This window comes from Carassius auratus, unplaced genomic scaffold (genome assembly GCF_003368295.1).
Source record: "Carassius auratus strain Wakin unplaced genomic scaffold, ASM336829v1 scaf_tig00040428, whole genome shotgun sequence".
Taxonomy (NCBI): domain Eukaryota; kingdom Metazoa; phylum Chordata; class Actinopteri; order Cypriniformes; family Cyprinidae; genus Carassius; species Carassius auratus.
The window spans coordinates 29,711-56,657 of NW_020526592.1; the positions used below are offsets into that span (position 1 = coordinate 29,711).

Consider the following 26,947-nt stretch of genomic DNA (forward strand, 5'->3'; position numbering starts at 1 on the left):
AGCCTTTGTGAACAGAAGAATTGTGAGAATTGAAAGAATGACTGTATTAATTCCAGTTTCTGTTAGCTCATCAGCTCTGGGGGTTTTCACTGCAGTGGGTCGTGTGGCAGCCATTATGGGAAATGTAGTGTTTGGGCAGCTGGTGGGCTCAAACTGTGCCATACCTCCGCTTATGTTATCTACACTCCTGCTGGCAGGAGGACTGACAGCTCTATTATAGTCATTATTTCTCGTTTATATCAAGAATAAAAACATTTTTTTTTATGAAAATAATTTATAAATGAAATCAGAGGATACTTAAATGATAACTTAAATGTTTCTTTTTTGAGAGTTTTTTTTTTCTAACAAAAATAATACTCAGCATCAAATGTTTCAGTCCTTCAAACACTTTATTTTGTCCAATCTGAATATTTGTAAATAACCACACCTGTGCATGCAAAATCTAAAACACAACTCTTAAAATCAGATCTCCATGATCATGGCTGTCTGGTTAACTGCAAACGGGTCACCATCAACGAACCCTTTAGAGTGTATAGAAGCTTAATGAACAATAGCAGCGCAATAAAACAACTTCCTCAAGTGAGTTTCTCTGGTCTCACGGTAAAATCCTTCCCCAAAACAGTGAACTCAGTCCAGACTCTTCCCCACGCCGGCAGCGGTGGGTTTATTTGGGTTCAGGCCCTTCTGGTTGCGCATGAGAGGCTGATGGCTGCTCAACACGTCCCGAGAATGCTGCCAATACCAGCACGATTGACAGTAGTATTTAAAACATGCCTGAAGAGTTGAAAGAAAAAATTAGAGTTTAGTTTGGTAGTTTGGTGCGGTGTGTTGCAAGTTTTAATCAATACATTGCTTTGAATCATTTATAGGTGGTGTATAATTTGTATGCATGTCACAAGACCATCATTTTCAACAATACTGGAAAATTATTTTTGACACATACTTAAGACATGACTTTAAACTTAATCTAATAATATATAGCCACAAATCCAGTAAATATTTGGCCAATCAGATTAAAAGAAATAGAGAAAAAGTAACAATTGTAACTATTAAAGACTCAGGTAGGCAGGGAAGCCTACCAACTCTCCACAAGAAATAAATACAATATTTAGAAACTTTCATGCTGAACTATTCATCTGATAATAACACAAGACAAGATTATATTAATTTATTTTATGATAATATTCAACTCCCAAAAATTAACACCGAACAAATCAGTGCACTGGACAAACCAATAATAGAAAAAGAACTCCATATCGCCCTGAATCGAATGCCTAAAAATAAAGCACCAGGACCCGATGGCTTCTCTGCAGAGTCCTATAAACACTTCTGGTCCATTTTATCTCCATTATTCATCAGAGCAATAACGGAAATAAAAGAAAACTCAAGATTACCAGTGCACATGAACACAGCCACTATTTCACTTAACCCTAAACCTAATAAAGACCCAACCCTTCCGTCAAAAACTACCGTCCTATTTCTCTCATCAACGTAGACATCAAAATAATCAGTAGAGTTCTTGCACATAGAATTGAAAAAATTATCCCATTCATAATCCACCCAGACCAGACTGGTTTTATTAAAGGTAGGCATGCATCCAACAACACACGCAGACTATACGATTTAATCCATTATTCATCACTACAACAGGAAAAAACCATCTAGTCACTTTAGATGCAGAAAAAAACTTTAGACGGAGTCAGTTGGGACTTCTTATTCATCACATTACAAAAAATTGGCTTTGGGGAGTCATTTATTAATTGGATAAAAAATTTATACATAGCACCTTCTGCCACAGTCACCACCAATGGACTAACATCACAAAGCTTCACACTGCACAGGGGGACTAGGCAAGGATGCCCACTCTCTTCTTTATTCACCATCTTCATTGAACCCTTAGCAGCAGCCATCCGTCAGAACCCACTCATCAGAGGAATCCACACACCCCAAACACAACATAAGATTAGTTTATATGCTGATGACATTTTACTATTTTTGCAAAATCCTCAATCATATCTGCAAGAAATAACTAAAACCATTGATTTATACTCTACAATATCAGATTAAGCAATAAATTGGAATAATTGGAATAATCGACCTCTGGTCTCAAATTTGTAAAAATATTTATTCCAAGACTAAAAACGCCAATCTTCAGCTCATACAGTATAAGACACTTCATAGAACACACTACATTGGGGAAAGGCTGTCTAAAATGGGATTACTTAAAAAATTAGCTCACACTGCTCAAAACTGTCGGGACACATATATCCACGCCACATGGCACTGCCCACCCATTAAACACTTTTGGAAAGACGTCACTGCCTCCTGGGCTGCCGCATCCCATTATTCCCCCCAGGGGCGTAGATTACGCGGGGGATGCGGGGGACGTGTGGGGACACTTTTATCATCACGGAAATTCGTCCTCCGCACTTCTTTTCGGGCAGGTATAGAGGTTTTCAAGAGTGTGAATAAATATAGATTTAAATTAAAAGAGACAAGATAGTCTGCACATGACCTGATGTTCTTTTCGGACCCAGAAGGCGAGATGAACTTCACGGAGCACTAAACTCTCCTGCAGTGTGTGTATCATTCATACTCGAAGCCGGAGGGCGCTCTCACGCAGAAAGTCCTACCAGGAGACTACTAATATGGACAAAAGCGTCCAGCTATTGCTGTATGAAAACAGTTGTTTTCGGTTTTGTTTTTTCCATGTCCAAAAAAATCTCCAGCAGGTGATAAATAAAGTACATGAACAATGCAGTGCTAATTGACATAGCATTTATTACAGTATAGAAACTATTCTGCATTACGTGATAAAAAGTGTTGTAGTATATAAACAAATCATTATTAATTGTTATTGTCTAGCAGTTATATATTTCTAAGCCAATTAAAAGCTAGAAATTAAAGAAAAATTAAAGTTGCCTATAGTATACACTACCAGCAAAAGTTTTTGAACGGCAAGCTTGTTAAAGTTTTTTAAAGAAGTCTCTTCTGTTCACCAAGCCTGGTGATTTATTTGATCCAAGTACTGCAAATCAGTGAAATTTTGAAATATTTTTAATAGCCTATTTAAAATAGCGGTTATCTATTTGAATATATTTAAAATAAAATATTTATTGAGATTTCAAAGCTGAATTTTTTTTGCATCACTAGTCCAGTCACACGATCCTTAAGAAATAATTCTGATATACTGATTTGCTACAAAAAATCTTATTATGATTTTTTATCTTATCTTATTATGATAATGTGGAAATCAGCGGAGTAGAATTTTTTCAGGATTCTTTGATGAGTAGACAGTTCAGAAGAGCAGTATTTGTCTGAAATAGATATCTCTTGTAAAATGATGTCTTTATCATCACTTTTGATCAATGTAAAGAATCCTTGCTAAATAAAACTATTAATTTCTATAATTTATAATAAAAAAAAAATAATAATAAAAAAAAATAATAATAATAATAATAATATATATATATATATATATATATATATATATATACTCATCTGTTTTAAATATTAGCATATTAAGAATGATTTCTGATTAATGTGACACTGCAGACTGGAAGAATGATGCTGAAAATTCACCTTTGATCACAGGGATAAATGACATTTAAAATATATTCAAATAGAAAACAGTTATTTTATATAGTATAAATATTTCAAAATATTACTGCTTTTGCTGAACTTTGGATCAAATAAATGCAGGCTTGGTGAACAGAAGAGACTTCTTTAAAAAACATTAAAAATCTTACTGTTAGAAAAAAATGGTTGACTAGTAGGCTATATAGATTGCAGAAATGTTATAACCACAACACTCCAAATCAGACCTCATTCAACTATTACAAATTTGACACACTCATCATAATTAATTATACATTTATTTATTATTATACATATATACACAAGGTATTAGTAATATTATCAGTGATTTATTAGTAGTATTTTCATTATTATTATTTTCATTATTAGTATTATTATTGACATTATTGTTATTATTAACATCATCAATATAATAGAAACATTGAGCAGTAATAATGATGTTGATGGAATTATATTTTGCTTGATATAAGGATGTATGAATAACTTATAATTATATTATTATATATATGTATGTATGTATGTATGTGTATATATATATATATATATATATATATATATATATATATATATATATATATATATATATATATATATATTAGGGGTGTAACGATACGCATATTCGTATTGAACCGTTCGGTACGAGGCTTTCGGTTCGGTACGCGGTACGCATTATGAACCGAACGGTTCGTTGGACTAACTAACTATATTTGGGGGAAAAAAAGTGAAATATAATGATATGCGTTCAACAAGGTAGCCCAATAACTCAAACGACGTAACAGGCAACGCACCTGACACCCCCGAAGAAGAAAAAAAAACACCTACTTATATGTTTATGTTAGGCTACTCAGTCAGGCGCTCGCTCACTCAGTACGTGCTGAGTGAGCGAGCAGTTCTTGCACGGTACGTGGTGGCCAGTGCGTTTAACAGACCAGAAATAGAAGATCCTCCAGTAACCAACAGGTCTGGTGTTTGGGTGCACTTTATCAATCGATCGGGGCATCCAAACAAGCACGGAAATCAAAATGGACTAGTACTGTACTGTGTCGGAATTTCCTGAGCAGTACGACACAATTAGAAGAAACAGTCGAGCAACATAGAAGGACAGCAGCTTGTGAGTGTTTTGTCTTGTTTTCTCATCAGACTAGTGTGTGATAATCATTGCTAGGAAAGTTTTTGGTTTAAATTGTGTGTGTGTCTTACCCTGGTTAAATACGTGCTGAAAGTGGCGCTTGGTTTTGCGTGTGCCTATCGCGGGACTGCCTGGTTTCGATCTGCTAAATAGTGAGGCGTGTCCAGCTGACTTCAATTACAGGTAATCAGGCTAATACAAAGCACTAGGTTTCACCGCGGCAGCGGTCGCGGCAACCCTCGTGTGAACCCTCCTCGTGTGAAGACCGACGAGTGTAAAGACAATCGACTCTACCTGCGCGACTCCACCGAGCAAGGACACTGACAGGGCACTTGAGTATTGCTTTTTTCGTTTTTTTTTTTTTTTTTTCTCCACTCTTTGTATAGTTTGATCTCAAATATATCTTACACTTGCAGTCACTATGTGCTTTCAGATCTCTACTATCACTACTAACACTCGGAGAGCACGCTATGTATGTCGCAGGAAGGCCTGTCTGACAAACTTACGCCATGTCCCTCTGACCTCTACTACTACACTCTCTATTCCAGTTGGTCTCTGGAACTGCCAGTCTGCAGTTAACAAAGCAGACTTCATTTCTTCTATTGCTACTCATTCCGGTCTCAACCTCATGGCACTGACAGAGACTTGGATCAAACCTGAAGATACTGCCACCCCTGCAGCCCTTTCCACTAATTTCACTTGTTCCCACACTCCTCGCACCACTGGGAGGGGTGGAGGTACGGGTCTCCTTATATCCAAAGAATGGAAATTTGATCTTCAGCCATCACCTACAGGTACTGGTTCATTTGAATCACATGCCATTACTGTAACCCACCCTGTTAAAATCCACTTTGTGATCATTTATCGTCCCCCAGGTCAACTGGGAAACTTCTTGGAGGAGTTAGATGTGCTGCTATCAAACTTTCCTGAAGATGGTACTCCTCTGGTACTGCTTGGTGACTTCAACATCCACCTAGATAAACCCCAGGCTGCTGACTTCAAAACTCTGCTCACCTCATTTGATCTCAAGCTAGTGTCTACTACAGCAACTCACAAATCGGGCAACCAACTGGACCTCATCTACACACGCTGTTGCTCTGTGGACACCTCTTCAGTTGCTCCACTGCACACCTCTGATCACTTCCTCATTACTGCTAACCTAGCACTTACTCCTGAAGTGGCACACACTCCAACGCGGGTCACCTTTCGACGGAACCTACGCTCACTCTCTCCATCTCGCCTATCTGCTGTGGTTTCATCCTCTCTTCCACCACTCTCTCAGTTTTCTGCTCTGGACACGAACAGTGCTACGGACACTCTTTGCTCCACTTTAACATCTTGCTTGGACAACTTTTGCCCACTGTTGTCTAGACCAGCACGCACTGCCCCATCTGCCCCCTGGCTGTCCGAGGTTCTCCGTGAACATCGCTCTAAACTAAGGGCTGCAGAGAGGAAATGGCAGAAATCAAAAATCTCTACGGACCTCAGTGTGTATCAATCTCTCCTCTCTTCCTTCTCTGCAAATGTCTTCACAGCTAAAACATCCTACTACCACAACAAAATTAACAGCTGCAGTGATGCTCGGACACTCTTCAAGACTTTCTCTTCTCTTCTTAATCCGCCGCCTCCGCCTCCTCCATCGACTCTTACAGCGGACGACTTTGCAGCTTTCTTCACAAATAAGACAAGATCCATCAGTGACCAATTCTCCACACCGCAGACCGAGGACAACTTCACAATGACCGATGCACACTCTTTATCCTCCTTCTCCCCACTCTCAGAGATGGACGTCTCCAAAATTCTCCTGTCCAATCATCCTACTACTTGTCCACTTGATCCGATCCCCACTCACCTCCTTCAAGCGATCTCTTCTTCAGTCATACCTTCACTTACTCACATTATCAACTCCTCTCTTCACTCTGGAACATTTCCCTTAGCATTCAAGCAGGCTCGGGTAATCCCACTGCTCAAGAAACCATCTCTAAATCCAGCGCTTCTTGAAAACTACAGACCGGTATCCCTTCTTCCATTCATTGCAAAGACACTTGAGCGAGCTGTGTTCAACCAGCTTTCTATGTTCCTTGGACAGAACAACCTCCTGGACAGCAACCAATCTGGCTTCAAAAGTGGCCACTCAACTGAGACTGCTCTGCTCTCGGTTACTGAAGCCCTGCGACTAGCAAGAGCAGCTTCAAAATCCTCGGTACTCATCTTGCTGGACCTGTCTGCTGCTTTTGACACTGTTAATCACCAGATTCTCCTGTCCACCCTCAGAAAGATGGGCATCTCTGGAACTGCTCTCCTGTGGGTTAAGTCCTACCTCTCTGACAGATCCTTCAGTGTGTCTTGGAGGGGTGATGTTTCAAGGTCACACCACCTTGCTACTGGGGTTCCTCAAGGCTCAGTACTTGGACCACTTCTCTTCTCCATCTACATGACATCTTTAGGATCTGTCATTCAGAAGCATGGCTTTTCTTATCACTGCTATGCTGATGACACCCAACTCTACTTTTCATTCCAGCCAGATGACCCGACGGTAGCTGCTCGCATTTCAGCCTGTCTGAGTGACATTTCTAGCTGGATGAATGACCATCACCTTCAGCTTAACCTTACAAAGACTGAACTCCTGGTGATTCCAGCTAACCCATTGATTCATCACAACTTCTCTATACAGCTGGGCTCGTCAACCATAACTCCTTCGAAGACAGCCAGAAACCTAGGTGTTGTGATGGATCATCAATTAAGCTTCACTGACCACATTGCTACAACGACCCGGTCCTGCAGGTTTGCCTTATACAACATTAGGAAGATTAGACCCTTCCTGTCAGAGCAAGCAACCCAACTTCTTGTCCAAGATCTTGTTCTCTCCAGACTGGACTATTGTAATGCTCTCCTGGCGGGCCTTCCTGCATGTACTGTCAAGCCTCTGCAAATGATCCAGAATGCAGCAGCGAGGATTGTCTTCAATGAGCCAAAAAAAGCTCATGTTACTCCTCTCCTCATCAGGTTACACTGGCTACCAGTAGCCGCTCGCATCAAATTCAAGGTACTGATGCTTGCCTACAAGACGACCACTGGCATGGCACCAACTTACCTAAACTCACTGGTTAAATCCTATGTGCCCTCCAGAAGTTTGCGCTCTGCAAGTGAACAACGCCTTGTGGTGCCATCCCAAAGAAATTCTAAATCACTCTCACGGACCTTTTCCTGGACTGTGCCCAGCTGGTGGAATGACCTCCCAATCCCAATTCGTACAGCTGAGTCTTTACTCATTTTCAAGAAACGTCTAAAGACTCATCTTTTTCGCCTGCACTTAACCTACTAACACCAGTACTTTTCCTTTTCTTGTCTTTGTTCATTTAATAATAAAAAAAAAAAAAAAAAAAAAAAATATATATATATATATATATATCCTGGCTATGCGTTCTATACTAGACTAACTGAGACTTGTCATGGCACTTGTATACTGTTGTTGTTCTCTTGTTGACCTGACTGCTTCTATTGTTCTCATTTGTAAGTCGCTTTGGATAAAAGCGTCTGCTAAATGATTAAATGTAAATGTAAATGTAAATTAACAGGCCTGCACGTTATTAGATAGAAGAACTGTTATAAATAGAACGTATGCACGGGCAGTTTTGAAAACTCCACCTACTTTGCTCTTGGCATAGTGCAGCGCAAATCGCGTTGTATGTGAAGGGCAACGCTGAGCCCAGGGTGAAAAGACCCTTTAGCCATATGCAACGAGCATGAGCCCCGTTACAATATTCCTTCACAAGCCCATTTCAGCCAGACCGTAATTCCTGCTTTGATCCAAAAAACATAAGCCCTATAGAGAACCAATTGAGTAAAAACACACTCAATATAAAGAGTTATAGAGTTCCATATAAAAAGTTACATCTTTGTATTTGTTCATAACTACTACAACAACATAACATTAAATTTTTTTTATAAGGAGCTGTTTTTGTTTTATACAGTATGCTGCTAAGAAAACACCATAGAAGATGGATAAAGAATAGCTCCATCATTGTTTAATGTAAAAAAAAAAACATACTTCGTTAGTTTTAATAAATAAAACATTTTTTTAAAAATCAAGGAAATTTATCTGCCAATTTTTTTCTTTTTGCTGTATCTAAAACGTACCGAACCGTACCGAACCGAACCGTGACACCAGTGAATCGTATCGAACCGAACCGTGAATTTTGTGAACCGTTACACCCCTATTATATAAATATATATATATATATATATATATATATATATATATATATATATATATATATATATTAGTGGTGGGCCGTTATCGCCGTTAACGTGCTGCGTTAACGCAAGACTATTATCGGGCGATAAAAAAAATATCGCCGTTAATCTATTCTCAAAGTTGGGTTGGGAGCTGGGTCTATACTAAGCAAGCTATGATGACTTTCACCTTGATATTTTATATAACCGACTGACTGAGGCCAGCCTAAATAGATGCTCAGGACAGTTGACGGGCCACTGCTGCGCATCGTCACGAAAGCTTATCTTTCTCACGTGTTGTTAAGCCGTACCGCTTGTCGATTTAAACATTAAAGCATCCAAACATCAGACGCGGAAAAGCTGTACAGAGTAGCGCGTGCCGTTAGGTGCGCACGAGAGAGAGAGCCGCGTATCACGGACAGCGACACTGAACCGAGCTCTCTTCTGCGAAGTTCACCTCGAAGTTCGTCCTGCACCCGAACGAACAAATGCAAATCGCAGTTTGAACAAACAAGAAGATGTGAAAGAGCCCAATTCAACACCACGGTGTTCTGGTGTTCATGGCTCGTGCAGAGAAAGGCGTCTCAAAACACTTGAAAATCAAATTTGCTTATTTTTGCTCTTGTGTCAACAAATACATACAAAATATGTCAAAATATCCACCTTGGAAATTATTCTTGAAAAAGCTGTCAGTTATTTCTTAAGTGAAAGTAAACTGTAAAAAATGGGATGTGAAGGAAGTAAAAAATGGGATGTGTATTATATTGGATGTGTTCATGGTCTCTTAAAGTGACCGCGCCTAATTTAGCTACTGGCTGCTGTAATGTTAATCCAAGAAAATGAAAATCACTCACTGCTCTTGACTGAATTTCTTTGTAGTTTTAACAGTCAAACCAGATATAATTTTTGATATATATAGCAAAACTGTAATAATGTGAGAAATGTTGAAGGTGTCTTAATAAATGTAGGTTTGAGTGTATATTTCATTTTTACGTTTTTACTATCCAGTGCTATTATTTAGTTTCTATACCTTGACACCTACAAACTTGAAAAAAAACGTAAACATTGGTGTGAAACAGGAGTAATGTTGTTTGCACCTTGTGCAATGTGGCATTAGTTTACAGCTTTTTCAAGCACTTTGTGATACATTTTGAAACAGGAGATGAGCCCATTTTCTAATGCACCACCTAGCTTGATAAACCCCTTCTCAGAGACTTACTGTTTGTCAACTTTATTTGGGTAACACATATTCTGAATGCCTTCGGCAGAATTCGAATGAGCCATTTTAATCTAGATTAATCTAGATTAATCTAGATTAATTTCAAGATCACAGTGAGATTAATCTAGATTAAAAAAAATAATCTATGCCCACCTCTAATATATATATATATATATATATATATATATATATATATATATACACACACACACCGTATTTTCCGGACTACAAGTCGCACCTGAGTATAAGTCACATCAGTCCAAAAATACGTCATGCTGAGGAAAAAAACATATAAGTCACATTTATTTAGAACCAAGAACCAAGAGAAAACATTACCATCTACAGCCACGAGAGGGGGCTCTATGTCTTCAGTGTAGACTACAGGAGCACTGAGCAGCATAGTGTCAGGACTGGGGCTTGAACTTGGGTCTCTGATGCCAGAGTCTTAATTTCTACCACTGAGAGCAGCAAAATGGAACAAAATATCCTTTGTATTGAGTTAGGTTACAATACATAAATATCCTCAGACCAGAAAGGGTCAAAAATAGTAAAATAATCTCTGCTGCTCAGAGAAAAACAGCAAAACTAATCACAGGAAAACAATTCAAAAAATACTTTCAAAGAATAGATCTTAGAAGTAGAGCAGACTTACGGCAGCAACTTGCTTAGGAACAATAATAACCAAGCAAAGAAGCAAAGGAAGTGATCAGCATAAATAGACAGCCCAGAATAAGAAACATGTGAATAACACTGATTACAAAAGGCACAATGTTCACATGAGTGCACATTGGGGACATCTAGTGGCCAAAATAACACATTGCAAAACAAAGGCTCTGACAGGACCCCTCCCTCTAGGAACGTCTCCTGACGTTCCCTCCAGGACAACTGGACTTGCGAGCGTAAAATTCTTGCACTAGTTTGGGGTCTAAGATGTCCTTGGCAGGAACCCAGGAGCGCTCCTCGGGACCATAGCCTTCCCAGTCCACAAGATACTGCCGGGACCCACGTACTTGATGGACACCTAGTATTCTGTGGACTGTGTAAGCTGGCTGGCCCCCGATGATACGAGGAGGAGGAGGAGTTCTTCCTGTCGCAAGAAAAGGAGACGACAAAACAAGTTTTAACAGGGAGACATGAAAAGTTGGATTAATTCTCAAAGACTTAGGCAAGTACAATTGATAGGTAATTGGATTCACTTTCCTGGCAATCTTGAAGGGGCCGATGAATCTCTGGGAAAGTTTGCAGGATTCCACCCGCAAGGGAATGTTCTTAGTGGAGAGCCAGACTCTTTGGCCAGGGCGCAGAGTGGGGGCAGGTCTGCGTCTGCGATTAGCCTGGCGCTGGTACTGCTGGGAGGCCCTAAGAAGCTTGAGTCTGGCTTTTTTCCATGTCTGGCGGCAGCGTTTAACAAATTGATGAGCAGAGGGAACTGCAACATCCACCTCTTGTTCAGGGAATAGTGGAGGGGTGTACCCAAACTGGCACTTGAAAGGGGACATGCCTGTTGCAGAGGAGCAAAGGGTATTGTGTGCGTATTCTGCCCACATGAAGAATGAAGACCAAGAGGAAGGATTGTTAGCTGCCATACATCTCAGTGTAGTCTCAAGATCTTGATTAAGCCGCTCTGTTTGTCCATTGGACTCTGGGTGAAACCCAGAAGACAGGCTCACTGTAGCCCCCAGAGATTGACAAAAAGCCCGCCAGAATCGGGAGGAAAACTGGGATCCTCGATCAGAGACGATGTCTTGTGGAATTCCAAAGACTCTGAACACATGATTGATAACCAATTCAGCAGTTTGTTTTGCGGTGGGTAGTTTAGGCAGAGGAATAAATCTGGCGGCCTTGGAAAATCTATCTACTATGACCATGATAGTGGTGTTGCCTTGTCATTGTGGAAGACCAGTGATAAAATCCATGGAGAGATGGGACCAAGGTCTATGAGGTATGGAGAGAGGGTGCAATAGCCCATGAGGAGAGCGGTGAGAGATTTTATTTTGGTTGCATGTGGGACATGCGTTCACAAATGCGGTCACATCCTCCTTGATAGTTGGCCACCAAAATCGTCTTTGGAGGAGCTCAAGAGTGCGTGAGGTACCAGGATGACAAGTGAGACGAGAGGAGTGTCCCCACTGGAGGATCTGAGAGCGGACAGCTTTAGGGACAAACAGACAGTGAGTTGGCCCCCCTCCTGGGTCTGGTTCTCTGGCTTGGGCTTGTTTTACAGTATCTTCCAGATTCCACCTGATAGGAGCTAATATCTTGGAACTTGGGATAATTGGTGCAACACAATCTTCCTGTGGAGTTTTAACATATGCTCGGGACAAAGCATCAGGCTTTAGGTTCTTAGAGTCAGGGCGGTAGGACAAGATGAACTGGAATCTGTTGAAAAATAAGGACCAACGTGCCTGGCGGGGGTTGAGTCGCTTTGCCTGCTGAGTATATTCTAGATTTTTGTGGTCAGTGAGTTCTTGGAATGGGTGTTTGGCCCCCTCAAGCAAAGGTCTCCACTCTTCAAGCGCTAACTTGACCGCCAGTAACTCTCGATCCCCTACATGATAGTTCCTCTCGGTTGGTGTAAGGCGGTGGGAAAGGAAAGCACATGGATGCAGCTTGTTGTCCTCTCCTCTCTGGGATAATACAGCTCCAACCCCTACATCTGAAGCATCGACTTCCACGATGAATGGTCTATCTGGGTTAGGGAGAATGAGAATCGGTGCAGAGGTGAAATATTTCTTCAGTTTGTTGAAAGCCAACTCTGCATCAGGTCCCCAAGAAAAACTGGTTGTGTTCACCTTGGTGAGAGCAGATAAAGGAGCCACCACAGTACTGAAGTTTTGAAAGAATTTGCGATAAAAATTGGCAAAGCCAAGGAAACGCTGTACCTCTTTTACCGATGAGGGGGACGGCCAATCCACAACAGCTTGAACTTTTTGAGGATCCATTTGTATTTGGCCAGGCTTGATGATGAACCCCAGGAACTGAACCTTGGTCACATGAAACTCACATTTCTCAGGTTTAACATAAAGATGGTTGTCAAGAAGGCGTCTCAAAACCTTACTGACGTGTTTTACATGCTCTTGGAGGGAACTCGAGAAGATGAGGATATCGTCTAAGTAGACAAAAACAAATTGGTTTAACATGTCTCTGAGAACATCATTGATGAGAGCTTGAAATACTGGGGGAGCATTAATGAGGCCAAAGGGCATAAATAAATATTCATAGTGCCCAGTGGGCGTGTTGAAGGCAGTTTTCCACTCATCTCCTTGCCTAATGCGAACAAGATGGTAGGCATTGCGCAAGTCAAGCTTAGTGAAGATGGAGGCTTCTTGCAGAATTTCAAATGCAGTTGTCATTAGTGGCAAGGGATAGCGGTTTCGAATGGTTATCTTATTAAGGCCCCTGTAATCAATACATGGTCGAAGTCCGCCATCCTTCTTCCCAACAAAAAAGAATCCAGCTCCAGCAGGGGAAGTGGATGGTTGGATGATGCCTGCCAAAAGAGCTTCATTAATGTATCTGTCCATAGCAGTTCGTTCAGGGGGAGACAAAGAGAATATACGACCTCTGGGGGGACAGGTACCCGGGAGTAACTCAATGGCGCAGTCAAAAGGCCGATGAGGTGGCCTTCCTTTTACTGAACACTGCTTTGAGGTGGTGGTACTGAGCAGGGACTTGAGACAGATCTAGGGTTTCTTGGGACTCGAGAATAAGGTCAGAGGGGTTCTGGGCCAAGCATTTGGTCTGACAGGTGGGACCCCAACTGAGAACAGTGCCAGTCGACCAGTCAAAGTGTGGGTTATGCTGGAGAAGCCATGGGTGACCGAGGATAACAGGGAACTCTGGAGACTGTATAAGGTGAAAGCACATACTCTCCTGGTGCTGGTAAGTGGTGAGACCAAGAAGAGAGGTGAGGTGGGTTACTTTCCCTGGAGACAATGGTCTTCCATCCAAGGCTGTCACAGTTAGGGGTGCAGGAAGAGCATAAGTAGGGATCTGAAGACTCTTAGCGAAAGAAACATCCATGAAATTCCCGGCAGCGCCAGAATCAATCAATGCCTCGAGTTGGTGTTTATGTTCTCTCCAAGTGAGTGTGATAGGAAGGAACAGCCCAGAGTTGGAAGGTGAAGTGGTGCGTGTAACTCCCGTCACAGTCCTTCCTTGCCTGTACGAGACTGGGCGTTTCCCGAAAGCTCGGGGCAGGTGGAGCGAAAATGACCATACAATCCACAATATAGACAACAGCGCTCTCTCATACGACGGTCTCGTTCCGAGGGGGAAAGTCTAGCCCTACCCAATTGCATGGGTTCCGAAGAATCTTGGGGCACTGATGGCATTTGAGCAAGAGCTGGACTGGCAGACCATGAGGAAACAGATGGCCGGTTCCGGCTTCTCTCTCTCAGGCGATTATCCAGCCGGATTGCTTGATCCATAAGAGTTTCCAGATCAACAACAGGTTCTCTGGTAACCAGATCATCCTTGATGGCCTCTGACAGACCATTCAGGAAACACACCATAAGGGCCTCATTGTTCCAACCACTCCCTGCTGCAACGGTCCGAAACTGAATGGCATACTCAGCTGCACTGCCATTACCTTGACGGAGGGTGAGAAGTCTCTTTGAGGCTTGTCGGCCACTGAAGGGGTGATCGAAGACTCGCTTGAACTCCTTTTCGAATGCAGAATAACTTGTACAGAAGGGGGCTTGGGCCTTCCAGACCGCGGTTGCCCAAGAAAGAGCTTTGCCAGAAAGGAGGGTGATAACGTATGCAATCTTGGCTCGATCTGAGGGGAAGGATGATGGTTGTAGTTCAAACGTGAGAGAGCATTGAGTCAGGAACCCATCACATGCACTAGGGTCACCTGAGAAATGTTGTGGTGGAGGTAGGCGGGGTTCACTTAGAGGAGAGAGCACTCGAGAATCTGGAAGGGGTAGAGAGGCAGCAGGAGATGCAGTAACTGAGGTAGAAGGCAGCCGGTCAAAGATCTTACGGACAGAAGTCATGAGATCAGACAGCAACTGGGAGTGTCTAGCCATCAAAGTCTCCTGCCGAGCTAGTGCTGACTCATGGCGTTGGACTGTGGACTCATACTGGGAAACTGTGGCAAGGAGTTTTTGAGGATTTGGCTCCACTGGGTTCATAATGTGGCTTGGTTATTCTGTCAGGACTGGGGCTTGAACTTATGTCTCTGATGCCAGAGTCTTAATTTCTACCGCTGAGCCACAGGAGGTAGTTGAACCCAATAGTCAGAAGCCTTCTTAACTTAACTCAGAAGAGTTTATTCAACAAAAGCAGCAAAAGGGAACAAAATATCCTTTGTATTGAGTTAGGTTACAATACAGAAAAATCCTCAGACCAGAAAGGGTCAAAAATAGTAAAATAATCTCCAAAACAAAAACTCAGAGAAAAACAGCAAAACTAATCACAGGAAAACAATTCAAAAAATACTTTCAAAGAATAGATCTTAGAACTAGAGCAGACTTACGGCAGCAACTTGCTTAGGAACAATAATAACCAAGCAAAGAAGCAAAGGAAGTGATCAGCTTAAATAGACAGCCCAGAATAAGAAACATGTGAAAACAATAACACTGATTACAAAAGGCACAATGTTGACATGAGTGCACATTGGGGACATCTAGTGGCCAAAATAACACATTGCAAAACAAAGGCTCTGACACATAGAGCACCCTCTCGTGGCTGAAGACGGTAATGTTTTCTCTTAGTTCATTTCTCTTAGTTCATGTCAAATTACGCCGCGAGACCTCCAGAATGAGGCGTTTAGCGCGGCGCGGAAGACGTTACGGGAGATTCTAAGTTATGAAAAGGAACGTTGCAAGCTGACAGGGACCGGCTTTTGTGGTGGAGAATTGGCAGTAATACCCCCACCTTGAGCAGCTGTACCGGAGTTGTACCTGGGACATCAGTGCGGTCGGATCGCGTCTTCTCAAAAGCTGGACATACAGTGAATAAAAAACGCTGGAGGTCTTTGCATTGACTTAACATTGAAATCATTCGCGCCAGACGCTCTATTCGCGTTTGATGTGAACACAGCATTATAGGCGCGTAAAACTGCTGCTATTTTCTGTCTAGCTTTCGCAACGCATAGCTACTGCACTTTCGGAATTCTTTATTTTCTTTTTCTGCTTTTTTGTGAGTTTTGTTACATATATATTTTTTAATTGTTTAATTCTTTTAAAATTAATAGTGTACATACTTGGTTAAAATCGATTCCCTATTTTCATTTTCGAAACTTTTTTTGGTTGGTCAGATCGATTGTGCAATTGATTTTCAAACTAAAAGTGACAGCCCTAATGCACCACACCCTTCTTTTAATGCACCACCTCAGCTTAGGCATACATACAAATAGTAACTGTACTGTGAATGAGAAGGAGGAAAGAAAAGAAAAATACTGACACAGAACCTAGGAGAGGTGTGGTATGTGTTAGTTATGTGTAATTATTTCATTACTACTATTTCTATTGTCATTTTATCATTATTATATTATTATTATTATTATTACTACTGTTATTATTGATATTACTGTTTCCGCAATCGCAAAATATTATCATCATTTCCATCATTAGCATTTATTATTGATATTGTTTTTAATATTATTGCTGTTATTATTAATGTTGTTATATTATTATTGATATAACTATTTCTGTTAATACAAAATATTATCATCATCACATATATTTAGTATTACTATTGTTATTATTATTGCTGTTATTATTGTTGCTATTATTGATATACATTTTATTATTATTATTATTGATATCACTATTTCCGTCCACACAAAATATTATCACCATCTTTTAGCATTACTATTACTACTGTTATTGTTATCACTGTTGCCGTCTTTACAAAATATTATTGTAAATATTATTATACATGCTAATACTATTTAAATCCTTCTACTATTTTTCATTGCTGTTTTATTGTTGTTTTGTGTTTTTTTTGTTATGTTTTGTGTTCACCCTATGTTGAATGTTTTTGCACTCCTAATAAAAAAAACTTAATCTAATAATAAAACTAATAATGTATATAGATACTGTATGTGTAAAATGTGTGTATAAGAAATTGCAATGCTTGTTTTATAGTTAAATAACAAATATTCACATAGAAAATTGTATATATATAAAAAACGAAATTTCCAAAACGATTAAATCCTCTGTATATTTATAATTAATTTAAAATGCTAATTAAAAATCAAATTAATCGAGACTGTATACCGAATTGAAATCAAATCTAGTTAATTGATAAATGTAATTATAAATACACACACACACACACACACACATATATATATACGTTTTTTTTTTTGTGTGTGTACTGAATTGAATCGTTTGGAAATTGCAAATCTTGCATTTGAATTTAATCAAAACCCAGTGAATCGAATTGATAATCAAATAAATTTGCTGTCAACCCAAAGATTCCTTTCTTGAAATAAATATTTTCCACAATAGAAAATAAATGAATAAGCAGAACATTGCTAAAAAATGGTTGTTCACCATCACATTAATGATGCAGATATGTTATTGTCAAAAGTCAAATTAAACATAGACCAAAGAATTAGGAGCTGAGCTGTAACGCTCGGTATGATGCTGTGCAGAATCTGATTCCTACCTGAGCTCTACAGAAGAACGGGCCGGGCTGACTGTTACATATTTGGCACATGGAGTCACTCAGATACGGGTCAATCTGGACCTACAGAGGGAACAGGAAGGAAGTGAGGAATATCCACAGGGCTGATCCCACAGCATATGGTATATCTGAGTTCTGCTCTAATGTACCTTCTTGGTAAACTTGAAGGTTTTTATCTGCACAAACGCTGCAGTCACAGCTTTCAAATAGCTCCTCTGTCTTCTGAACGTCACTCTGCCAGACCCTAGATGAACAAACGCAACACATTCACTCTATGGCTGAGGCAACAGTAATATAAAAGTAGAATATATGTGTGTGTGTGTGTGTGTTTGTGTGTACATACAACCAATTTATGAATGAAAATAAACTGGAGACCAAAAGTTTGGAATAATTGAGAAATTGATCTAATGCTCACCAAGGCTGTATTTATTTGAATAAAAATACAGTATGTATCTGTATCTGTATATCTGTTAGGATTACACAATTATAAATGTCTTTACTGTTATTTCCGATCAGTTTAATGTATCCTTGCTGAATAAAAGTATTGATTTATTTTTTATTTTTTTTATACCCCTTTTGAATGGTAGTGTATCACATTTTCCATTAGGATATTGTAATATTATGAATTATTAACTGTGTTTAACATTGATGATAATACAAAATGTTTCTTAAGCATCATATCAGTGTAACAGAATGATTTCTGAAGCATCATTTCTGAAGACTAAAGTAATGAACCTGAAAATTCAGCTTTGCATTATAGAAACATTTTTACAGTATATTCAAATATAAAACTTTAAATTCTAATAATATTTCACAATTATTAGTTTTTACCTTATTTTTGATCAAATAATTGCAATCTTGGTACACACAAAAGACTATTCCAAGCATTATTATTATTCCAATTATGCCAAACTTTTGGTTGCCAGTATAAAATCTACACCTATTTTTTCACTGTAGATAAGAGGAGAATGCACAGACCTATGGGATATTTGTGCTTGTCTATGTCGATGCCTGCATACATGACCTCTCCGAAGAGCTCTTCCATGATGTGGGCCAGACTCTCTGCATTCAACGTCCCATGCAGAGCACCCACAAACACTGTCTTACTGCGGGACCGATGCTGGATGGGGAGGTGGATGAAACTGCTGTCTGAGATAACCCACGGGATGACCTGCACCTGCAGTACAGCGAGTTAGAGAGCGGGGTCAGAGGTCAGGGGTCGGTACGGTTAAGTGCATGTTATTCTCACATCTTTGCTGTGGATCCGCCTGCTGGAAAGTTTGTAGTAGAACTCAAGATTATCGTCAGACTGAGCACAGGCCTGCAGGAGCGACTTCACTGACTCCTCCCAGTCAAACAGCAGATACATATAACCTGCAAAAACATACAAGACGTCAAATCAAAGCACTATACACATACTGTATATATGTGTGTTCATATATATATATACACACACACACATTATTTATAATTTATATTCTGTACATACTGTGTGTGTATATATTTTTTGTATGTATTTTTGTATTTTTACAATCTATGTATTTTAACAATCTCTGCAGAATTTCTATTATTTAAAATCCTTTAATAATTAAAGGGACTTTTCATTTAGATTCATGGTAATCAAAAACAGTTTCAATGGCACCAAATAAACTAGGTAAAATAATAATATAAATATATTATAAATGTAAATACACAAATATGTTAATATGCATAAATTAAATTATTATGAACAATTAAAAATGCTAATCAAATCTAATTTTAATAATTAGGAAGCAGTCTGCGTGTATCATATTCATAAAATATCAGTTAAAAACTAAATGTTTCTTGGTAAAATCTCATTTTTACTTTATATAATTTAATAATTAAATGGTTTGATGATCATTTTATTGTCATCATGAAAGGCATTTTAAGTAGGGTTATGATGGTTATCTAAAACTATTGAAGAAATTTTAAAACAATTTTAATTAAATAAATTAAACTGACGTTAAATTACTAAACCTTGAAATGTAATTAATAACTGGAAATAAATAAAAAGTAAAAGTGAATTAAAACTTAATAAAAAATTATAATAATAATGAAAAAAGCGAATAACAAAATTACAAAAAAGCTAATTTAAAAATATTAATAAAATCTATAATAGTATATAAAGAATAACAAAAAACTATGTATAAAGGTGCTTAATACTGATTCCAAAATATTAGTAACAAAATTAAGTTATACTTGCTGTTATTTTATAAAATTTAGCAACAATTTCCCAGCAAAAATATGTTTGACACAAATGGTGATGATGATTAGCTTTTTTCTCTTTCTGTGTGTTGTTGTCTCTGTGCACTGGAAGCTTATTTCACTAAAACAAATTCCTTGTATGCGCAAGCCTACTTCGCAATAACGCTCTTTCTGATTCTGATTCTAAAAGCCTTCTGTTTCCTAAGAAAAAGCATGAATAATACACCAGAAGATGATACGTAAAGCTTTATATGGTCAAGCATCAAATATATTTCTATATTGGTCCATATATTGTTGAATTATAGATAAGATATAATACTATGTGATAAATTCTGCTGTTACCTTGTGGCGCAAAACGTGGATGATTTCCATCTTTACCAGGCCAATCCACTTTCAATGGACCAAAAACACTAAATGTGTTCAACAGGCTAGCTACAGAAACAGAAAAGTTGATTGTGTTCAGAACCATAATACAGAATAAAAGCTATATCTCAAGTGAGTTTCAGTCAGCACACCCTCTGTGATGTCCCATGGCACTCCTCCCAGAAACACTTTACAGGAGTAAACAGGGTTTTTGTAGTTGCGTAGAGGAAGGCTTCCTTCCCAGGTGTAAGTGGGTTCATTTACAGCTGTGAGAAACAGTGAGTCATAAAATCACAACAATATTAATAACAGCTGTAGACAGAACACACGGCTTTTAAGATGTGTTTTTTAAATGTTCCACCATTTTAAAGCCTGATATATATATATATATATATATATATATATATATATATATATATATATACAGTAGAGACCAAATGTTTGGAAACATTACTATTTTTAATGTTTTTGAAAGAAGTTTTTTCTGCTCATCAAGCCTGCATTTATTTGATCAAAAATACAGAAAAAAACAGTAATATTGTGAAATATTATTACAACTTAAAATAATAGTTTTCTATTTGAATATACTTAAAAAAAAATTATTCCTGTGATGCAAAGCCGAATTTTCAGCATTATTACTCCAGCCTTCAGTGTCACATATAACATCCAGTCTATCACATGATCATTTAGAAATCATTCTAATATTCTGATTTATTATGAGTGTTGGAAACAGTTCTGCTGTCTAATATATTTGATCAATAAAAGGGTAAAAAGAACTGCATTTATTCAAAATAAAAAATAAATTATAATAATATATATTCTAATAATATATTTTCTTTACTATCACTTTTTATCAATTTAACACATCCTTGCTGAACAAAAGTATTGATTTTATTTAAAAAGAAGAAACAAAAAAAAATTACTGACCCCAAATTACTGACCAGTAGTGTATATTGTTATTACAAAATATTTATATATTAAAAACATAGCTTTTTTTTTTTTTTTTTTTTTACTTTTTATTCATCAAAGTATCCTAAAAAAGTATCACATGTTCTGAAAAAATATTAAGCAGCAGAACTGTTTCCAACTTTGATAATGAATCATCATATTAGAATGATTTCTAAAGGATCATGTGATAATGATCCTAAAAATTCCGATTTTCATCACAGAAATAAATAATAATTTCAAGTATAATACATTTAAAAACAATTATTTTAAATTGTAATAATATATCACAATATTGTAAAAAATTCTGTATTTTTGATCAAATAAATGCAGGCTTGATGAGCAGAAGAAACTTCTTTCAAAAACATTAAAAATAGTAATGTTTCCAAACTTTTGGTCTGTACTAAAAAAAAAAAAAAAGTATTTATATATATTTATATATATATATATATATATATCTTAGGGGTGTAACGATACGCGTATTCGTATTGAACCGTTTGGTACGAGGCTTTTGGTTCGGTACGCGGTACGCATTATGTACCGAACGGTTCGTTGGACTAATTAATTATATTTGGAAAATAAATAAAAATTTTTTAAATATAATGATATGCGTTCAACAAAGTAGCCCAATAACCCAAACGACGTAACAGGCAACGCCCCTGACACCCCCGAAGAAGAAAAAAACACCAACTTATATGTTTATGTTAGGCTACTCAGTCAGGCGCTCGCTCACTCAGCACGCGCTGAAGGCTCGTTGCAAAATGGCCAATGCGTTTAACAGACCAGAAATAGAAGATCCTCCAGTAACCAACAGGTCTGGTGTTTGGGTGCACTTTACCAATCGATCGGGGCATCCAAACAAGCACAGAAATCAAAATGGACTAGTACTGTACTGTGTCGGAATTTCCTGAGCAGTACGATACAATTAACAGGCCTGCACGTTATTAGATAGAAGAACTGTTATAAATAGAACGTATGCACGGGCAGTTTTGAAAACTCCACCTACTTTGCTCTTGGCATAGTGCAGCGCAAATCGCGTTGTATCTGAAGGGCAACGCTGAGCCAGGGTCCAGCGCCGCGCATACCGCGTCCTGTGTGAAAGACCCTTTAGTCATTTTGCAACGAGCCTTCAGCGCGTACTGAGTGAGCGAGCGCCTTACTCTGTAGTGGAAAATGCAGGTTTTAAGAACATGCTTAATGTAATTGAGCCCCGTTACAATATTCCTTCACGAGCCCATTTCAGCCAGACTGTAATTCCTGCTTTGTTCCAAAAAACATAAGCCCTATAGAGAACCAATTGAGTAAAAACACACTATATAAAGAGTTATAGAGTTCCATAAAAAGTTTAATCTTTGTATTTGTTCATAACTACTACAACAATATAATATTTTCATTTTTTTTTAATAAGGATCTGTTTTTGCTTTACAGTATGCTGCTAAGAAAACACCATAGAAGATGGGTAAAGAATAGCTCCATCATTGTTCAATGTAAAAAAAAACAAAAAAAAAAACAAAAAAAAACATACTTTGTTAGTTTTAATAAAAAAAAAAAAAAATTAAATCAAGGAAATGTATCTGCCAATTTTTTCTTTTTGCTGTATCTAAAACATACCGAACCGTACCGAACCGAACCGAGACACCAGTAAATCGTATCGAACCGAACCGTGAATTTTGTGAACCGTTACACCCCTAATATATATATATATATATATATATATATATATATATATATATATATAAATAAAAATATTTTCAGAGCAACAATCACACCAAACATATTTTTTACATACTTTTTTACACATTCCTTTTTATAGTTTGTCTAAATGTTCATATCAGTTTTCACTCTATATTTCCAAATAATATGTTTTAATAATATCACATTAAATGCTTCTTTTTGTGATCAAAGCTTTTTTTCCTATGGAGATAAAACATATAATGCAATGCAATATACAGTGATGATTGAGATGAACAAATAGACATTGCATCTAATAGATCATATTTGATACATTTTAATATGGTAGACAATGAAGTAAACCCAAGTTGTTTCAGTCCAGCAAGTGTTCATCTTAAAATATTACTAACATTATTAGAATTATTTGTATGTTTACTTCATAAAAATCAGTAGATTTCAAATCAAAAAGGCAGATGAACCATCACCTAATATAATTTTTTTTAGCTCATACTAAAAGGCGTTTTACATGTTTAAAAGGTATAAAATATCAATAGGATGTCAGAAGACATGTAGTAGATTGTTTTTTTTCAGCAAAGTTTTGATCATGTTAATAATTTAGAAGCCTTAGAAATTTGCATATGATAAATATGATACAGTAGGCTTTACAGGATTCATTTGACACGATGTAAAATACTGAAAACATGCAGCTAGTCATTTACATTCACACTGTATCACATTTTCAATAACATGGCATGTCAAGTCAAAAATTGTTCAACTTCCAAAAATGCTTCACAGAACAGCTGCTTTGAGTTTCTGAGCTGTGGCTAGCAGTTTTTTTAAAAGAAAAGTTTTAGTCAACTTAAGAGTAATGCTGCCTCTTGTTCTGTTTAGCAGGGTGGCTAATGTCACTGTACCTGCAGCTTGTTTATGCAGTTGTGCCTCTCTCTCGATGCAGAACTTGGGTTTGTTCAAGGCCAAAGTGTCCCAGCCGGGCCAGATAGGATCTGTGGACCAGCACCCAACCACTGGCCCCTCGGCCTGAGGTGGCCCCTCGACCTGAGCACTGGAAGCGTTTGTGAAGGTGTTCAGGGGGTTCTGCTTTAAGCAGGCATCTGTGTCCAGTTTCACACCCTCCACCTGCAGTCCAGGCAGCATCAGGGGCAATGGAGGAGAAACTCTGAGAGAACCCTAAAAGACACGGATACAGATACAACTTTACTGTAACTTTGGAACAACTGACACCAACGCTATAGAAACAGAATCTTCTAAATCATCCATTGCACTCTTTAGGGTTTTGGGTATCAGAGGGGAATGCTGTTGCTCACCAGGTGGTCAGATCCAGACGAGATCATGCAGTTCTCTGAGTTGATGGGGCTGCTGGATCCCGAGTGTAGCAGAGAGTGAGGTTCGAGCGCCACCTTCAGGCTGGAGAAGTGCTCCAGTGGTTTTCTTGATGCAGACTCAAGGGCCTGGAAGGTGTGCTTCTGACCCGAATCACTGCCTTTTGAGGCACCCAAGACATCCAACGCTGCAGGAGAGAATCAGTGTGATTTTTATGAGACATGCTATTTACTGACTGAGCAACTTTATATATTTATTTTAATTATCCTAAAAATTGCATATTTTGGTGAAAACATAATTGCCAAAAATGTGTTTAAAAATATAACATACATACATAAATATGCATAACATTCATTATAGAATCCTAAGAAAAAAATTACCACAGTTTCCATAACAATATTAGTAGGGTTGCGCCGATCCAGATCGGCCGATCGTTAATGCGCATCTCGTCATTAAAGCCGGTGTTCTGTCGATTTGTCCTACGCTGTCAGATTTTCCTACCTCCCACTAAAACAGTGGGTAGTACAATTCCACAACGAAAACTGCTACTGTAAAGTTATGGTTTATTAACGTCTACACCTACCACAACCCTAATCATACCCTTACAGTACTGCAAATACAGTAATTATGTGTTATATTCGCGGTTGTAGCTAGAAGGGATACAGCTTCAGGAAACCAACAATAAATATTATTTTCTACCAATTAGATTGCGTTTTTATTAAAGTCTACACCTACCCCAACCCTAAACCTACCCTTACAGAGACAAAAGGATGCGATATTGATGTGCACGTGCGCAGTAAACCCGGGTAGGAAAATCTGACAGGGTAGGATAAAATGTCAGGACACCGGTTCTCTAATCAGCAGTAAATTCCATCAGGTGTGTGATTTCACATAGAGCAGCTGTTACTACACAGAGCCGTTGTTAAATGAGAAGCTGCGCAAATCCACAGTCATTTTCAGCGTTTATTTGCGCATCTTCTCAGTTAACAATGGCTCTGTGTAGTAACAACTGCTCTATGTGAAATCACAAACCTGATGGAATTTACCGCTGATTAGAGAACCGGCTTTACTGACGAGATGAGCATTAATGATCGGCCGATCTGGATCGGAGCAGCCCTAAATATCAGGCAGCACAAATGTTTTCGACATTGATAACAATCAGAAATGTTTCTTGAGCAGCAAAACAGCAGATTAGAATGATTTCTGAAGATCATGTAACACTGAAGACTGGAGTAATGATGCTGAAAATACAGCTGTGCATCACAGAAATAAATTCCTTATAAAAATATATTAAAATAGACAACAGTTATTTTCAATTGTAAAATTATTTGACAATAATACTGTTTTCACTGTATTTTTGTCAAATAAATGCAGCCATGATGAACATAAGAAACAAAATAATAAATTACAGTCAGTAGTTTTGAAATGTAGCATGTCTAAACCAATAAATAATACAAAAATATTTATGAAATATAAATATAAAAATAAAATATGAGTATTAGCTACTTTTTAAAAACTGCCCAACTTCTCGCACACCAGTGCGGTGAATATGGTGGCATGTTTATCATTTGTGTATATCTGTCTGAAATTCTGTCCGAAAATAACACTACTCTTGTGAAAACACTGAATGAATGAAAGAAGTGCTGGATGAGACAGCAAGACATCAGAAACCTGCTTGGTCTGTCTGTCTGTCTGTGTGTGTGTGTGTGTGTGTGTGTGTATCTCTCTGTTACTGGATTTGGGTCAGAACACACCTAAGGCACATCATGGCTTTCATTTAAAACATGGATGGACATGCATTTATGCTTGTAATCTGAGATAGAGAAGCTAAAGGGAAAGTCAAAAAGAAATGCAAGCCAACGCTGATGAATCCAGCATTCTTTCCTCTGTGAAAGGTGTGAAAATGATTAGTTATGAGTGAGAAATCAAGATATGAGACATTACTACAGTTCAGACCTTCCAGAAAAATCCATCAAAACTGCTCTTGAAAGATCTGAACCAAATACAAAAACAATTTCTTAATCATTTCCCTCCTGCTTTTCAATGTTTTCCCATATAATATAACAACACTATCTGAGGATTATGATATAATAAAAAATACTTTTAAATAAATACAAACACTGTCTATAGGTGCAGGATTAAGTATTTACATAAAAAAGTTTAAACGAATGAATTTGAATGAAGAATATTCAATTTACATGATGCACTTTAAAGTAAATATACAAATCATATAAACAATATAAAAGTATATAATACATTACATATATATTTTATAAATTATATAAAAAATACACTGATTGTAAATTAACAATATAAACAATATTCAAGTCAATTATTATTTCTCTTCTCTGCAAAAGTTTTTCAACTAAAGTAAATGTATCTTGTTTAAAGGGATGTTTATATATTTTATGTTTTATATTTTAATTTGTAGTATAAAATATTTTATTTTTTTATTTATATATATATATATATATATATATATATATATATATATATATATATATATATATATATATATTCCTAGATAATCGAGACAAAGCTCTGAAAAAGTGTCTGAAAGTAGCTTGAACAGACAGACA

General features: G+C 37.9%; 1 protein-coding gene across 1 annotated transcript in view; it reads right to left on the reverse strand.

Annotated features, from left to right (window-relative positions):
- Positions 1-383: 383 nt before the first annotated feature.
- LOC113084673 (cytoplasmic polyadenylation element-binding protein 1-like) overlaps positions 384-26,947 on the reverse strand; it is a 28,315-nt gene continuing 1,751 nt past the window's right edge. The window contains exons 4-12 of the mRNA XM_026254928.1: positions 24,353-24,555; positions 23,942-24,215; positions 20,564-20,677; positions 20,391-20,480; positions 19,072-19,196; positions 18,801-18,999; positions 17,972-18,066; positions 17,805-17,885; positions 384-774 (exon numbers count right to left, since the gene is read on the reverse strand). Of these exons, the coding sequence (XP_026110713.1) occupies positions 628-774; positions 17,805-17,885; positions 17,972-18,066; positions 18,801-18,999; positions 19,072-19,196; positions 20,391-20,480; positions 20,564-20,677; positions 23,942-24,215; positions 24,353-24,555 (1,328 nt within the window). The 3' untranslated portion in view covers positions 384-627. The remainder of the gene's footprint in view (positions 775-17,804; positions 17,886-17,971; positions 18,067-18,800; positions 19,000-19,071; positions 19,197-20,390; positions 20,481-20,563; positions 20,678-23,941; positions 24,216-24,352; positions 24,556-26,947) is intronic.